The sequence below is a fragment of the Pararge aegeria genome, chromosome 18 (assembly GCF_905163445.1).
Source record: "Pararge aegeria chromosome 18, ilParAegt1.1, whole genome shotgun sequence".
NCBI lineage: Eukaryota > Metazoa > Arthropoda > Insecta > Lepidoptera > Nymphalidae > Pararge > Pararge aegeria.
The window spans coordinates 16,753,982-16,771,952 of NC_053197.1; the positions used below are offsets into that span (position 1 = coordinate 16,753,982).

At 35.8% G+C, this 17,971-nt stretch overlaps 2 protein-coding genes across 2 annotated transcripts in view; one reads left to right on the plus strand and one right to left on the minus strand.

Annotated features, from left to right (window-relative positions):
• The window catches only part of LOC120631672 (xanthine dehydrogenase-like), a 169,171-nt gene that overhangs the window by 64,774 nt on the left and 86,426 nt on the right, over positions 1-17,971 (minus strand). The gene's annotated exons all lie outside the window — the stretch shown is intronic.
• LOC120631675 (indole-3-acetaldehyde oxidase-like) overlaps positions 3,893-17,971 on the plus strand; it is a 57,418-nt gene continuing 43,339 nt past the window's right edge. Inside the window, exons 1-5 of the mRNA XM_039901344.1 lie at positions 3,893-3,935; positions 7,030-7,187; positions 7,696-7,856; positions 9,718-10,085; positions 11,095-11,315. Of these exons, the coding sequence (XP_039757278.1) occupies positions 3,893-3,935; positions 7,030-7,187; positions 7,696-7,856; positions 9,718-10,085; positions 11,095-11,315 (951 nt within the window). The remainder of the gene's footprint in view (positions 3,936-7,029; positions 7,188-7,695; positions 7,857-9,717; positions 10,086-11,094; positions 11,316-17,971) is intronic.

The following is a 17,971-nucleotide window of genomic DNA, read 5'->3' on the forward strand; positions in this document are numbered from 1 at the left end:
ATTTGTCAAAAAAATCAATATAGAATCGATGAAAGCCACGTTAGTCGATTACGTATATCGAATTTAAAAATACGCGTAGAATTGAGAAACTCAGCCTTTTAAAATATTCCAATGCATTATTATTCAAGCCGATATTATTCAATTTAAGCAGTGCAATTATCATGTCCGCAAGACATAAATATTATACTTAATTTGCTACTTTCCGCGACAAAACGCACTGTACGAGGCACGCAAATTGTTGCAACTTAATAGGCGTGGTTAAGCCAACATTTCCTGAGGACTCTGAAGAGGTATCTGAGCAAAATAAGAGGGCGTATTAGAATCCACGCGATTTAAAAAAAAAAAAACATGTATATGAGACATCGTACAAAGGAGAATGATCTATTTTGTGTGAGAGTAGATTATAATTTGCTTTAATAAATGTTTATAACTGATAGAGAGAGAGATATAGTTTTTTTTACATCTTCTTAGTAGTAATATCAATAAATAAGCTACTGAGTTGTGGAATGCACTCCCAATGAACAAAAGACAGTCGAAGTCACTTGGCATATTTAGAAATGATGTTAAAGCACATAATTTTGACAACTGATTGGCGCAGTAGGCAGCGACCCTGCTTTCTGAATCCAAGGCCGTGGGTTCGATTCCCAAAACTGGAAAATGTTTGTGTTATGAATGTTTTACAGTGTGTGGATGTTTATCTGTATATTATAAGTTTTTATTTATATTATTCATAAAAATAATCATCAGTCATCTTATCATCTATGGGTTGGTACCCATATATAACATAATACTTACGTTTTTTCTCGATCTCAGCTCTATTCTGCTCTATTCTCTATTATATTATTATTATTATGTATTCTGATCTGTAATCACCACACAGATGGCATAAACCCTGCTAATTCTCAGAGGAGACCCATGTCCAGTAGACTGCTAATGGTTATAACCTTTAGAACGAGAAACTGGTAGCATTGCGATAAAGAATGTTGTAAAAACATCCGCTCTCGTTGATAAATAGGTGAAGATATAACATAGCATACGAAGACACGGGGTAGCAGGAACTCCCGCCATTTGTCTGGCTCACAAATCGAGTAGCATTTCTCTTCACCATAATTTCCCAAGTGCGGAAATTGTTACTTATATTATTTGTACGCCAATACGGTCTGTGTACTTACTTACGTTAAATAAAAACGCAACACAATCGTAATCGCTTTCAAAATTAAATGAAACAGAAAAATAACTTATTATTTTCAGTAATTTAAGATTGTTTAATATTTATTTTATCATAATGTACATAAAAAAAGAATATAGTTTATAGAATTATTGTCATTTCTTGTTTCGTTTTTAATTTTATGAATATCTGTAGTTTAAATTTAAGTTTTTCAAAAAACTTAGCAGGTGTAACATTATATATGCTTTGTAACTTTGTAGCAAATGTTACTGATACAACATTTGCTAGCTGAATTATTTAATTAACTTTAATTGTAAAGCGCTTCAGCTGATACATTTTAAGTAATCGGATGTTCAATCAAACAAGTTGTTTGAGTCGGTGTACCCTTTACAAGATAATTTTAGTAGATATTATAATACCTATTATAATTTATCTGAAAATTTATATATTTGGAATTGGCGATGGAATATTTTTCCTAAAGATACTACAAGTTAATTTGGAAATTATTCTACAATTATAGTAGCGTAAGTAATCGATCAATTATTTTACACATAGTGTGCCTATTCTGTAAACATTTTCGATCGTTATACCTGTAACTGTAGATCGAGATCTGATTGGGCGTGATTGGAAGTGCAATTGCTGACAATAATTTTAGTGTCAGCAATTGCACTTCCAATCACGTCGACCGACTAGCGCAGTGGGCAGCTTTCTGAGTCCAAGGCCGTGGGTTCGATTCCCACAACTGGAAAATGTTTGTGTGATGAGCATTAAGTGTTTTTCAGTGTCTGGGTATTTATATGTATTTTCTAAGTATTTATGTATATATAATTCATAAAAATATTCATCAGTCATCTTAGTACCCAAAACACAAGCTGAGCTTACTTTGGGGCTAGGTGGCGATGTGTGTATTGTCGTAGTATATATATATATTTTTTTTTTTACGATCTTATGAATGAATGAAAGAATATACTACACAAAAAAGAAAGAAAAAGTACAACAAAACAACGTATACAATTTGGTGGTCTTTTCGCTTCATAGCGATTTCCAGGCAGAGATAAAAAATACAGGAAACAATGGTGTGGTGCATATATACTCATAAAATAAATATTTCGTTGCTTAAATAAATATTTATAATATATATAATACAATATTTATAACTAAAGACATAAAAATAAGTAACCAATATTAAAAAAAATGTGTGAGCCGTCACGGGACGCCTGGCAGATGTGAAACATTCAAATTGTTTTATATAAGTTATATGCATAAAAGAACAAATTACCATAGGATAGATTTAGCGCAAAAGACAAAGCATTAAAAATATGTTCCTAAAATAATGTTTATTAAATTTATATTAAAAACAATATAAGATTATTTATTAGAAATCGCGAGAAGTCAACTACGTACATATATTCCTGCATATATCGTGGGCAAAGCGGCCACGGCCTGTGTCGCCACGCCACCCTCGCCTGTAGATGTTTCACATCAATGTAATATATAAAAATGATATATATTTAATATAATGAATGAAGACAATGAATACGGAAAGAAATAAATAATTTAATGTATTATGAGACTTAAATTAAAAATTTAATGATGTAAGTTTATTGTTTAAATAAAATAAAGCAAATCTATCCCGGCGAAGCGGGCTGGGTACGCTAGTCATCTATAAATGCATCATCACTTACCAGCAGGTGAAATTGCAATTTATTAATTACCTATGTTCGGCTCAAGCACTGAATTTGGCACTTATATAGCTTGCATCCTGAAGACGGGTATTATTAAGGTTAGGTTCTTATTTAACCGAGTATACTTATTAATAAATTATCTATACTTTTTATTATTAATAGGAAAGGTATGATTTTATGTATGTTTGTATATTTTTAAGTTTTATTGTAATTATGGATAAATGGAAAAACGACAAGACAGATTTAATTATCTTATTTTTTCAATATATAAAGTAAAAAAATAGTTTATATTTTCAACCGAAAACACTAGCGTTGTTTTTAGCGTTAAAGAGTCGTTTTATCTGACTGCGCTGACAATCATATAATTGATTTAAGTCCTAAAATGACCTCGAGCCGCGCCTTTAACTGTACGTTATTTGGTTGTATTTTTTAGGGGGACAATGAAAAATTAAACAGGTTTGTATTCAATCTGTGGCTGTTCGTACTAGGAATCACTAGACTCGAGTAGCAAGCTTACGTTTATGAGTAGGTGTGGGGTTCTTAAACTATAATATCAGGTTGTTTAATTTTGCCACATCTATTTGTGTGTGTGTTTGTGTCTGTGTAAGTGTATGTGTGTGAGTGAGTGTGTATGTGTGTGTGTGTGTGTGTTTGTGTGTGAGTGTGTTTGTGTGTGTGTTTGTGTCTATGCGTGCGTGAGTGTGAGTGTGAGGGTATGTGTGTGTGCCAAAACACTTATCACCAGGTGGGCCAGCTGCTAGGTCCGTCAATTATTACTATAAACAAAAAAATATATTGCATTATAGTATTGTGTTAACAGAACACACACCAGTTAAATTGTTCGTATCGACATTATTTATCTATGTCCAGGCCAGTACGTAAAATATAACATTACGCTACAACCCTTAATAAACGCGGGTGAAACAGCGGGGATGACTAGCTTATGATATGTAGGTGATTACTATGCCAACTCGACCGTGAATGTTTAGTTAAGGTTTTAACCGTTAGGACTGACTGTAGTATCACTTTAGGCATCGTCATGGATAGAGTAAATTTTTCAGTTAACGGTGCTAATCATTCGGGTGCGTATGTTACCTAATTATATTCTTTATCTTAAAATATTATGAGATAAAGTCGCTCCCGTCCCTGGTACGCTTAGATCTTTACTACGCAAATCATTAATGCATTTTACAGCAGATAGAGTGTTTCGAGAAGTGTGTTCACAATTGTCCTTTATAGCATATATATGATACATGCATACATACATGCTTACAAACATTGCAACGTGGATTTAAATTATATAGATATGTTCAGGGCGTTACTAGCAGCCTCTCAAGTCTGCTATTATAATTGTTTCTCAGAGATCGATAAATTATAAAAGCACCTAGTAATTAGTGATAAGGCCGCCTTTTGCATATAATTTATGTTGTTCCTGTGTGTTTCCTTTATTGTGCAATAAAGTTGTTTAAATAAATAAATAAAATAATTAAAATAAGAATCAGAAGCGGTGTGGTTTAGGATTCTAGCCGCCTTTCGGGGGAACCGAGTTCTATTCCTGGCAAGCACCTCTATCTTTTCGGCTGTATGTGCGTTTTTAATTTGAGCATTTAAATATCACTTGCTTTAACGGTGAAGTATAACGTCGTTAGGAAGCCTGCAAGTCTGAGAGTTCTCTGTTATATGTTTGACGGCCGATTGGCGTAGAGATCAGCGAACTGGCATTCTATGTATGTGTATTAAATTTAATTTCTACGTGTATTTGAATTTATGTAGGTATATTTTTCATAAAAATATTTATCAGTCATCTTAGTACCCATAACTTTGGGGTTAAATGGCAATGTGATGTAAGAGGCGACTCGTGCCCGTAGTGGGCCGATAATGAGTCGATCAAAATGATTACAATAGAATTTGCAACTACAAGTGTGTCTAAGAAGTTTGTTTACAGCATATTGTTTCAAATTTAGTTGTAGATTTAAAAAATATTAAAGTATTCAGTATCGCTAAGCCTTAAATGAGGGGTTTGCTGCTGTCCGCTAAGGAGTTCTCTCCTCTATCTCCAGCCACAGTTGGGGCAAAATGAAACACATATTTTAACCTCTATAGTACAAAAATAATTATTTAAATCGGTTATAACTTGTCGGAGTTATGGTGTAAAATCGTCAAACACTCATCCCCTCTCCCAAAGGAACGGAGCTTAATGTCGGGATAAAAAGTATCCTATATTACTTCTCACACTTCCAAGAATATGTGTAAAAAGTTTCATGAGGATCGGAAGGGATATAAATACTTACCGACCAAGAATTAAACACAACAATTTTGACCCTCTTATTTAATGTAATGGGTGGGGTATCTTAGTAGCCACCACCCTCAGAAAGTACCAAAGTACCAGCGGACCTGCCGTTTAAAAAGCGATTTTATAGTAGGTCTACATGAAATATATGAATTTAAAATGATTGGTCCCCACGGTGATCTTTACAACCTCTTGCGGGTATGGCACGCCCAGTCGGTTTCTACGTGGTATCTTACCGGAATCCCTTGATGGTACGGTTATGTCTATAGGATGGTAGCTTGCCAGAGATCGAATCCGGAACCCACCACTCAAAAAATCACAGCGCTCATGTGCCAGGATAATGTCTATAAACTTATGTTATAATAATAATATGTTGATAACCTATTTCTTTCTTTGGTAAAAAGCCTCAGGACTGTGGATTTTGGAACCTACAAAAGACCTATATCCAGCAGTGGACATAGGTATTTTGAAGGTGTGTCAATGGTAAATAATAAATAAATAAATAAATAAATATACTACGACAATACACACATCGCCATCTAGCCCCAAAGTAAGCATAGCTTGTGTTATGGGTACTAAGATAACTGATGAATAATTAATTATATGAATAATATACGTAAATACTTATAATATACAGATAAACACCCAGACACTGAAAAACATTCATGTTCATCACACAAACATTGTCCAGTTGTGGGAATCGAACCCACGGCCTTGGCTCAAAAAGCAGGGTCGCTGCCCACTGCGCCAATCGGCCGTCGAAATGGTGGAAGTGACAATGATGATAATACTTTTTAGTTTATCCCAAAATTTATTAAGTGAATATTCAGCGTTTCGTTGCTTTATGCTTGCACTAGTCAAAAACTTTCTTGTTTAAAGTTTTAACATCCCAATGACTGAAACGGAATGAATCAAATCCGGATTAACTACTAGACCAACGATACAATTAGTTGGAAAATTAAATGCCGGAACTACTAATTTAACTATTACCTCCTAATTAATAAAAGGAAACCTTTGGTAAGATACGTAAATAATTTATTGATCAATTATAATACTCAATTACCAGTTATAAATTTTTAATACTAGCTGCTGGCTGACTTCGACTGCGTTTTTATATAATTATAATAATTGACGTACCAAGCAAATGGCCAAACTACGTGGAAAACCATCGACTATAAACAAAGCAACACTTCGCAGGGCACGCAAGGAAAACGTCCTGCAACGTGACGCCCTGTGCCCATCACAACCTGAAGCGCAGGTGTTCAACCTCAGGTGCATGTAATAACAGCATTGCAAGCTGCTTGGTGGCAGAAATACGAGCTCTGTCACAAAAAGCTCTACTACTAAGCAGCAGTGCTTCCGATCTGAAGGGCGTGGTTGTCGGTGTATTTACAGGCGCATGAGGCTTAACGCCCAAGCCTCAAAACGATGGACACAGGGCGACACTTTGCAGGACTTGTCCCTCGAATACCCTGCGAAGTGTTGGTCTGTTTACAGACGATTATTTTCTTATTACTAACACTTTCCACAAACTTTCGAAGGGATAAGTTCGAATCCCAATACGCATATCTGCGTTTTGAGCAATTAAAATATCACTTGCTTGCGGTGAAGGAAGACATCGTGACAAAACCTGCACGCCTAGGAGTTCTCCATAAAGTGCTCAAAGGTGTGGAGAGTCCACCAATCCGCACTGGGCCAGCGCGGTGGACCTTAACTCCTTGTCACTGTGGGAGAAGATCCGTGGCTTGTAGTGGACAGATAATGTCTAGAAATTATGACGATAATGATCCATTTTCTAGGTCCGGCAAACTGTAAAAAATTTTTTACATACACTCAGAAGTTACTTCATCAATGCGAAAGTTTGTTTTTTAAATACTTGCTGTTAGTTGGTTGTGAGGTGCGGTCCACCACCACGCTCCTGGAATATCTGCGTCACCACCTAGAGCTCCGCGGCACGAAATACAAGTGTTTGGAAGGAGGGTGTGGCTCCTGCATCGTCAGTGCGGTCAAGCGCCACGGAGACAAACCTCAAGGCGTTAATTCCGTATGTATCTATTGCTCATTTAGCTGGATAAGTCTTTAGCGGATGTTTGTAGATCAACCAGAGTTACGAACATAGCACAACGAGGTGTGAATCAGAAGTGGCACTGAATGCGGCATATAGCTCTGAGAACTGAGAGACCCTGTAGTGTGCCGATAATGAGTTCATCATATCGACCCATTACCAGCCAACTACTGGGCACGGATCACCTCCTACAATGAGAAGGTTTAACGCTGTAGTCCACCACGCTGGCCCAGTGCGGATTGGTGGAACTCTCAGGCATGCAGGTTTCCTCACGATGTTTTCTTTCAACGTCGAACGCCCGAGGAAAGTTAGAGGTGCGTGCTGGGATAAGAACTCGGCCCCCCGAAAGTGAAGTCGAGCTCCCACCCGATGTGCTATCACGGCTTCAAATAGCTGCCGCTTCAGATATAGGGTTGATATGAGAAAAACTATATTTTATATTCAAAAATATTCCACCTTAGTTTCTTAACCCTGTGTTTTGTTTTAGTGCATGGTCTCAATAACATCATGCAAGGACTGGGAGATCACGACCATAGAGAAGGTGGGGAACCGACTGGATGGGTACCACCCGCTGCAGACCACGCTGGCGGCGAAAGGCGGCTCGCAGTGTGGCTACTGCTCGCCGGGCATGATCATGAATATATACAGGTATATCTGATAAAGCATGAGGTGAAATGGTTATATTCAAGAAAAACTTACTTATCATGTACTGGTAACATGATGAAGTTTTTCTTTATAGAAATAAATGACAGACCGAGCATAGGGTCCAAATCATCAAGCCACTACCGTCCTACTACGGGGCACAGTTCTTCCTCTCAGAATAAATAAATAATAAATAAATATACTACGACAATACACACATCGCCGTCTAGCCCCACAGTAAGCGTAGCTTGTGTTATGGGTACTAAGATGACTGATAAATATTTTTTTATGAATAACATACATAAAAACTTAGAATATACATATAAACACCCAGACACTGAAAAACATTCATGCTCATCACACAGACATTTTCCAGTAGTGGGAATCGAACCCACGGCCTTGGGCTCAGAAAGCAGGGTCGCTGCAAGCTGCGCCAATCGACCGTCAGAATGAGAAGGGTTTAGGCCGTAGTCAACTACCCTAGCCAATTGCGAATTGGTAGACTTCAAACGCCATTGAGAACATTATGCAGAACTCTCAGGCATGCTGGTTTCCAAGTGACATATTAATTGCATAAATTAAAAATGCACATAACTCCGAAATATCAGTGGTGCAGGGGCACACGGTTTCCACTAAGGGAAAGATGCCCTCATTACAAGGCTATCACCGCTTTGAAAAAATGGCAAATGCAAACCAGCGCTTAGAAATAAACAGTACATACCAGGATAAGTAAGGGCCCAGTTAAGCAACTTATATCCATCAAAGTGTGGTGTAATACCATGGTTACACGACGTCCTTCAGACCCGCAACACAGCATCACAACAATTTTGTTTAGCGGCAGAAAAAGCGGTAGCATAGCGGAAGTACTGCCCTGAACGAGCTCTGCCGCAAAACTGCTATTTCAAAACGAGAATATTCCGTAGACAGGAAATAAGTCTCTAAATCCAGAGGCGTGCAATTTTTACCCATTAAAATTTTAACTAAATATTTTTTCGTCTCGCGAGATTTCCTAAACTTTATTATAATAAGACACCGGGCGGGTTTACACCCGTATGTTGCTGATATCCCAAAAACTGACACATAGCGATATGCGTCTTCCTTTCTTGCACGCATTGCTGGGATTTGTGCCACTCTCCCGAATTCTATGTTTCCTAACTTTTAAAACCTTAAAAATTCTGAAGAAGAAGAACCTTCTTCCTTTTCCGATTTTAGCAGTTGTTTTTGATCTCATTTTTTCTTCGTTACTATGTATAACTAAGTAAGGAGCTTTCAAATGAAATGATAGATTTTTTTAACATTATGGAAATATGTTTGCCGTGAATGGCCGGGAATGGCCGTGAATGTCGCTCGCGCATCGGCTTATTTAGACATACAAAGAAGTGTCGCTTAGACAGTGTTTCAACCGTCTCTCAAGACGTACAGGCCATTAAATTAAATTAAAATGAAAATAAAGCTTAATTTGCTATACTCCGCAAAAAGCAGGAGAATCTTTATGGCGTAATTTATATTTAATAATAATTTCTTCAATGCTTATACTCCACACCAAACAGATCTTCGGCAATGTGCCCTCTACGCACAATGAATAAATAATTGAGGATCGTCTCCTGAGGATGCTCCGGTGTCAGACCTCGGTCTCCTGCTTTAGTACCTATATAGCAAATTAATCTTAATTCTCATAATATATCATGGATTTCCGCAAACTAACGCCTAAATGATTCCTTCCAATATTTTTTCAAAAAATATTTTCAAAAATGAAACTCTCATCATTTCATTGAGCGAAAAAATAACCAGCTGATATTAATATTGAAGCAGCTATTTATAACAGAAAATTTACGGTTTTGGTTCCATAAAATGTTTGTCTTTGCAGTTACTTGAAAGCAAAACCACGTACAATGCGTGAAATAGAGCATGCGCTAGGAAGCAACTTATGCAGATGTACAGGATACAGACCGATATTGGAGGCATTCAAGACATTCGCCTCAGACGCTCCCAAACCGACCGACATATTGGATATCGAAGATTTGAAAATATGCAAGAAATCTGGGGAGTCATGTTCGGGACTCAAATGTGAACATTCTGATTGGTGTATCGTCCCCAAACATAATGAAGTACTGCATATAAAACTAAGCGATGATAGAGACTGGTACAGAGTGGCGAGTCTTATTGATGTATTTAATATATGGGAGAAAAATGGCACAGAATGTTATATGCTGATTAATGGGAACACGGGAAAAGGTAAGTTGGATATTATAACTTAACCTAGAAACTTTAAGCCTAGTTTCGATTACCAAAAAGACAACGAAGTCGCTAGATAAATTTTTAGCGTGTTAAGGTACCGATTTCAATCAATTGTACTCGTAAATTTAGCTTGAACATTGTACTTCTGCTTTTTAGTCATCAGGACCTTTGGAACCCTTGTAGCTTTAGTTTTAGGTATACGAATATGGTTATCGTCATCATCTCACTACCGTGTACTTCTCATGCTATACTAATGTTAGTTAGACTAATTTGAGCTAACGCGTATTGCATTTTAATGCTCGTGATAACTATGAAATTAAATGTCCGATTCCAGTGAATACATAAAAAGTACGCGTCGCGTAGCGTAGGTACGATGCGCGTGTTGGTCTTTTATCTTCAATAGGGTTGTCATAAGTAAACACATATACTTATGCACCACATATGTCTCCAACAGTATTTCATAATTCGATCACACTTTGTACGTATATACTCGTAGATTAAATGGCACATTAACCTTGTGTAGTTCAGACGTGGTGAAATGTTTTAACTGACTGGCGCAGCGGGCAGCGACCCTGCTCTCTAAGTCCGAGGCCGTGGGGTCGATTCCCACAACTGGAAAATGTTTGTGTGATGAACATGATTGTTTTTCAGTGTCTGGGTGTTTATCTGCATATTATAAGTATTTATGTGTATTATATTAAATATTCAATAGATACCTTAGTACCCATAACACAAGCTACGCTTACATTGGAGCTAGATGGCGATGTGTGTATTGTCGTACAAAAAAAAAACATAAGAAACATATAAGATACCTTGGTTTTGAAAAATAAATAGAAAGTCGGAATAAGTAATGATATCTACTTTAAATGGATATTTGTAGCAGATCACTTCCGGATGACAATATTACGAGTCGCCCTTGGATTAAGAATATAATATTTTATGCTTCGGTGTACGGTTTCCAAACATGTCATGTCATTACCATACAAACTTTGTGCTTTTCTTTCAGGTGTATATCCAATATTGGAATATCCTAAGCTCTTAATAGACATCAGCGGGGTATCGGAGCTTAAAGGTTATTATATAGATCAAAACCTGGTACTTTTAGGCGGAACGACACTAGTCGAAGTTCTACACATATTTAAAACTTTAGCTAACAATGAAGGTTTTTGTTATCTCAACGTATTAGCTGATCATTTGGAGAAGGTGGCTCATGTTACCGTCAGAAATGTAAGGATTTATTATTGTATGAAAATTCATTGTTTGATTGTGTATCTTGTTATACGAGTAGATATTAATGCGTAATCTGTAATCTGTAGGCAGCAGTTTTTAAACTCATACCTCTACTTGGTTTGTAAGTAGATTATTATAAAAAGGGTAAAGGTGTTTCGACCATGAGGACGGAATTCTACATAGAACTCCAGTAAAGTCAAATAGATAAATCAACAGTTCATATTCAAACATAGGTAGTATAATTTCATAAAGTTCACCATATTTCCCGTCATCATCATCATTATTAACCCGCTACCCCACCACCAAAGGGCACGAGCCTCCTCCCACAATGAGAAGGGGTTAAAGCCGTAGTCCACCACGCTGGCCCAGTGTGGAATGGTGGACTCCGCACACCTTTGAGAACATTATGGAGAACTCTAAGGCATTCACGTTTCCTGACGATGTTATCATTAACCGTTGAAGCAAATGATTGCTAAAACACACATAATTTAGAAAGTTTGGAGGTGGACGAAGTCTTACCCATCGGAGTATCCCCTTCATTTATAATCCAATTTTTTTTTCAATAGTTGGCAACAGTAGCTGGCAATTTATTTTTAAAGAACCGCCATAACGACTTTAAGTCGGACATATTTCTGCTTCTTGAAACTGTTGGCGCGGAGGTAACTATATGTAAGTTTTACATGATTATATTTTTTTCAGCATTTTTTTATATTTGGCCCGAGTCGATCATAGTATCATGTTATACGTGTCCGTGTCTGAAATTGCTCTTGGTCCATCTGGTCAACCATTTAAATGTCTTTATGTTTGTTAGAGTTATGATTTAATAACTTCAAATGAAAAATATACCTACATGTCTTGCTTATTGTGTGAGCAAATAAACGTTACTAAATAATACTCCGGTAGTAATAATATTGACGGCCGATTGACGCAGTGGGCAGCGACCCGGCTTTCTGAGTCCAAGGCCGATAGTTCGATTCCCACAACTGGAAAATTTTTGTGTGAAGAGGATGAATATTTTTTAGTAAAAAAAAAAAACAAATTCAAAATTCAAAGCTCATTTAGTAGAAGAACTAGAAGAAGGCCTAGTTTATAAGCACTTTTGAAACGTCAAGTCAGTCAGTTTGTAGTGACTCTACCACCTATGGGTGTTTATGTATATTATAAGTATTTATGCATACTATTCATAAAAATATTCATTTTAGTACCCATAACAAATGCTACGCTTACTTTGGGTCTAGATAGCGATATGTGTATTGTCGCTGTGTATTTATTATTGTTTTATTTACTCGCTTTTGTCTTTGTGCAAGTTTTAATGCTTGCACAAATGTCAATGTTTTTTTCGATTTACTTGCTTCAGTAACTTCGGTTCATCCGCATGGCATATACTGCAAAGAAACTACGACCATTTGAGTAAGCTTGGTAGATTTAAAACTAAGTTGTAACCTACAAACCAGCTATAGAGCATCTGAGCATAAAATTATATTTTTCAATTTCCATAAAAATATTTCCTGTGCTAAGAAATGGAATAAATGTTAATGACTAAGGTATTTTTAGTGACTGGTCCTGAACAAAAACAAGTTTTAACAATGCAAGAACTTCTTGTAGTGGATTTGAAGGGAAAGATTATTTTGAACGTCTTATTACCGCCACTATCCAGTCAAAATAAAATAGTAACATTTAAGGTAAAATTACTTTTTTGTTTTCGTCTACTTCTTAATTAATAATGATGGTAGGTCACAAAAATAATTAAATTCATAATTTTACCAGTTATTCAGTGTAAAACTTTTAACCTTCCTCAAAATATAGCCTTTCAAATTCAATAAACCCAGAGACTTATCTAGGTATAATGTTTTCTTGCAATCAAACAAAAAACGAACTCTAAATTACAACACAGATATTGATTTAGCAATAAGGTCGCCTTTGCAAGCACAGTTTATGTGCAGTAAAGTTTTCTAAATAAAATAACTAAACAATACCTGCAGCTACTGGCTATATAAAATTGCACAGTGGTTAAATTACAGTTATAGTTTGGTTCAAATTCCTATTGTTAATTAAAACTGATGAATAATACTCAATCTGATTTCAGATAATGCCACGTTCTCAGAACGTCCATGCCCTAGTACACGCCGGTTTCCTCTACAAACTAGATGAAAAATCTACAGTTATTGACAGCAGGATAGTATACAGTGGCTTATGCTTAACCATTACGCGTGCATACAAGACGGAAGAGTTTCTGATGGGGAAGGATCTGTTTACGAACGAGACTCTACAAGGAGCTCTGGATATATTGAAGGAGGAGCTTGTGTTCGTTAATAATCTGCTAGATCCATCAGTTACGTATAAGCTGCAAGTATCGTTAGGATTGTTCTATAAAGTGAGTAAATTTTCTTTAAGTTACATATCCAAACAACAATTTTTTATGGAAACTATGTCCTAAAAATAGGTTAGATGATATTTTGATTTCTAGCATTCTTGAATTGAGCAGTGAATGTGTTTATATATAGTCAGAGACTATAAGAAATTATACTTATTTACATAATTGAATATTGGAATATAATTGTTTATATAATTTCAAAGTTCTGTCTAGGTTACTCTGTGGTATTTTTCAGTTTGGCATCTCTATTCAATTGTAAAAGCGTGTCAACATTTGTACTGTTTTATCTTTGCAGTTGGTAGATAATAAATGTAGTAGTTTACTCCTTGATTTATTCTTATTAATGTTATTTTTTATTCATTCCAATAATCTTGCTGTATTTTAAATGATTATAAATATGATATTATATAAAAATTTAATTCCAATATTCAATTACGTCTCTGACTCTATTCTAACACGTGCAATGTAAACTTTTACCTACAAGCCAATCGTTTTGTATTAATATGTACAAGAAATAATTAATTGTGCCATGTGGTGACGGCAGAGGTAATACAGTTGACAGTACCACACGACTAAGGGAAAATAACGAAAAACGAGCTGTAGCATTCTACTAGTATCATCTACAGCGATTACTAAGCTTCCGCTGAGAGAGGATTTAGTCAACAGCAGCAGTGAGCTATTAATGTTTCTTTGTTTCTTGAGCAATGGGATACTAGAAATCTTCTTTCATCTTGGAGCAGGGGATCCGGAGGAGCTATATGAGGAATCTAAGTCCGTACTAATACGTCTTTATAATAGAATATGATGAAGATGAGACACCGTCCCAATTGCTTCCTGAACCACTGACCAATCACAAAACTTGCTCGGAAGCAGGCGACTTTTGATTGGCTGCACGCTGGAAGCAATCTTGTACGATTTGCATTCAGGATTTATTTGATTTCAGGGCCTATTGCGGCTTTGTCCTCCGAATATTGTGAAACCAATTTACAGTTCTGGAGCCATCAAGTTGAGTGAAACCAGACCTGTGTCAAAGAGTCTTCAGGTGTTTGAAACAGATCCTACTCTCTGGCCACTCAATGAACCGATACCAAAAATTGAAGGCGTGGTAAGTTTAATTCGTTATTCTTATCCTGAAAGTCGTATCAGATATGTATTTTGTGAAAGTTTATTGTTACCGTGATTTAAATGAATGAGTTAAGTTTTTTAGTATGTCAGCTGATCGCTAACCTTCGTTTTGTATGCTCATCCGACGTCTAAATTTCTAAACAACTACTTTTTACTTTTGCTTTTGGAATTCGAGGCTTCTGTTTTTTTCATATTAATGAGCATTTTTTTCGTCAATCTCAAGTAGGCAAACTTTAATTATTGTCTAAAGTTGTTTATATGAAGATATATGACTGAAATTGTTTTAGATACAATGCGCTGGAGAAGCTAAATACGCTGATGATACTCCATCCCTTCCGCGGGAAGTTTTCGTGGATTTCGTTTTGGCGAAAGTTCCGCTTGGGACGATAAAGAACATTGATCCTTCCATAGCTTTGGTGAGACAAGAATTCATAGTATTTTACTATATAATAAAGCGAAGGGACGACTTCATCCGCTCCGTCAGCATCATCGCAACCACAAGACGTCCGTTGATGGACATGATCTTTTGTAGGGATTTTGTATCGTGTGTCAGCTAAGTTAATTTGTTAAACAGTTCCAAAGTCAAAGTCAAAGTCAAAGTCAAAGTCAAAGTCAAAGTCAAAAATATCTTTATTCCCACAGGTGGCACTTTTGATGCGTACATAGCTGACAAAGTAGATAGTACACTATAAATGAGAAAAACTGAGAGCCAGCGTATACGTTTGGGGAAGATATGAATAAACAAACGCAAATAATCACTTTTTAAAGTCACTTGTAAATTATCGATTTGTATTGCAGAGTGAACCTGGTGTTATAGCATTTTACTCCGCTTCAGATATACCAGGTGTTAACAGTTATATTGCAGCGCCTAACATTTTCGCTTTACAAAACGAAGAACTGTTTTGTAGCGGTGAAGTTAAATACTACGATCAACCAATTGGTGTGATTGTCGCCGAATGTGAAAGTATTGCTCACAGAGCAGCTTCATTAGTCAAAGTTGAATACACGAATGTAAGGAAACCCGTAATTGATATAAAAGAAGCTAAAAAAGATCCGGATAAGTATGCAGTTTTCGCAACTTTACCAGCGGTGCAAACAGGGCCCAATACTACAAAAGTGATAATAGGAGAAGACACTGTATATTCACAATATCCTTTCACAATGGAAACCTTTGCATGTGTAAGTTATCCAACTGAGGAAGGAATACGAATGGTAGCTACAACTCAGTGGTTGGACATGGTGCAGCAAGCAACTTCACGGGCTTTAAAAATGGAGGAGAACAGGTAATTTTATTCCAGGTTATAGATAGGTAAAAATAATTTTAAAATATGCTACCTTTTAGTTGAATTGGGTTTTCGAAAAAAAAAAATTGATTTTTTTACGTTTTTTAAAACTTTATTATTAATAATAGTGATATTTAATGCAAAAAACTTCACATTTTTTTCAATTAATTATAAACAATTAAAAATTGATGAAATTTAAATAAAAGTCACGTGACTATAAACTCGCCATGATTGGTCGCCATAGTTGTGACGTCATAATGTTATAGCTATTTAATAACAGAATAGCGATTATGGTTATTACACGTGACTAGACAATAATATTGAAAATTTATTTTTAAAATACGAGTTGTTAGTTAGATCCGATTAGCTATGTGTGATAAAGGATTTATTAAGGCAAAGTCTGATAATATTCCTGATGTTGATATATTAATGATCACCGATTTTTTAACAAATGACGTTCGGTTTAATTCTGCTGAAGTTCGAGGTGCCAAGGCATCAAGGTAAGTCTGTTAAAAAATAATATATCAAATGAAAATATATGAGTATTTATTCTCCATTACATTAAATATAATTATTTATTTCATAAATTGTAGAGCATCGCGTGAGAGTTATGGAGACAAAGCTATAGGTTATGTTCAACTAAGTCGTAAAAATAATAGGAGGAGTCAGGAGTTGCCTTTGTAGTATTCGTAAATAATGGTACAAAACAAGAACGATAACTTTTGAGGTTCGACATTTTTAATATAAATTTAAATATTTAACAAAGACAACAAAATTAAACAGATCATAACACTGTATTTATTATTTTTCTTTCAACTGCAATGAGTGAAAAGTAACATTATGACGTTACACGCGCTTGTTGGGGAGTTATCGGCGTGTCTTCGGTACTGGATTCAAAAATTAATTTTTATTTTGAAATAACTTTTGAATTATTGCGAAAAAAAAAAATAGTTTTTTATAAAACTTATATATGATCTTTCCATTTATCACAAAAAATTTTGTTTTTCAAAAACCCAATTGGATAAGTTGCAGAACAAATTGCTATGCTGTTATATTGTATGTCTGTTTGTTTAAATTAACACATTTATTGTACAATACAGAAAAAAAACAGAAATTATGTATACATAGAGCAAGAGGTTTCAATATTTCCTTTCATCTATCCATCTTATAGGGGTTTCTATCTTCTCAATAATTCATTAAGTCAAGGGAAAACTAAACTTAAAAATAAACTTCATGAGCTCTGCACGACTTAGGAGACACCAACAATCCGTACTGAGCCAGCGTGATGAACTACGGCCCTAGCCCTCTTCTTTTTGTGGGAGGAGACCAGAGCCCTTTAGTCGGCCGGTAATGATATGATGATGATGATGATGACTCAGGCGAAAAGTTTCCTGCAAATTTTTGAAACATGAAAACTTGGATGACGTCACAGAAAACATCTAGAAAACAATTCGATCAAAATATAAAAACCTTGAGAGATAAAGAAAATAAATCTGCAATATTTAATTTTCAAATAATATTTACCAGATCGTAAGAGGTCAGATTTATTTCCGAACCGCGTCGTATGTCTAAACTTTAAATGCCTTGCTAATAAGAATGAGAAGATCTGGATCCAGAAGAAAGACATTGATAGGCTGATAATGAAAATGTTTATCATTATTACAGAATTGATGTTTACGTACGACGTCTAGGCGGTGGGTTTGGCTTCAAAATAACCAGATCTGCGCAAATATGTGTAGCGTGTAATTTGGTGGTGCAGAAACTGAACCGACCTTGTAGATTTACTACCCGCATCGAAACCAATATGAGAGCCATTGGGAAACGCTCACCTTGTTCTAGAAATTATGAGGTAAGTTTTTATTACCTGGTTG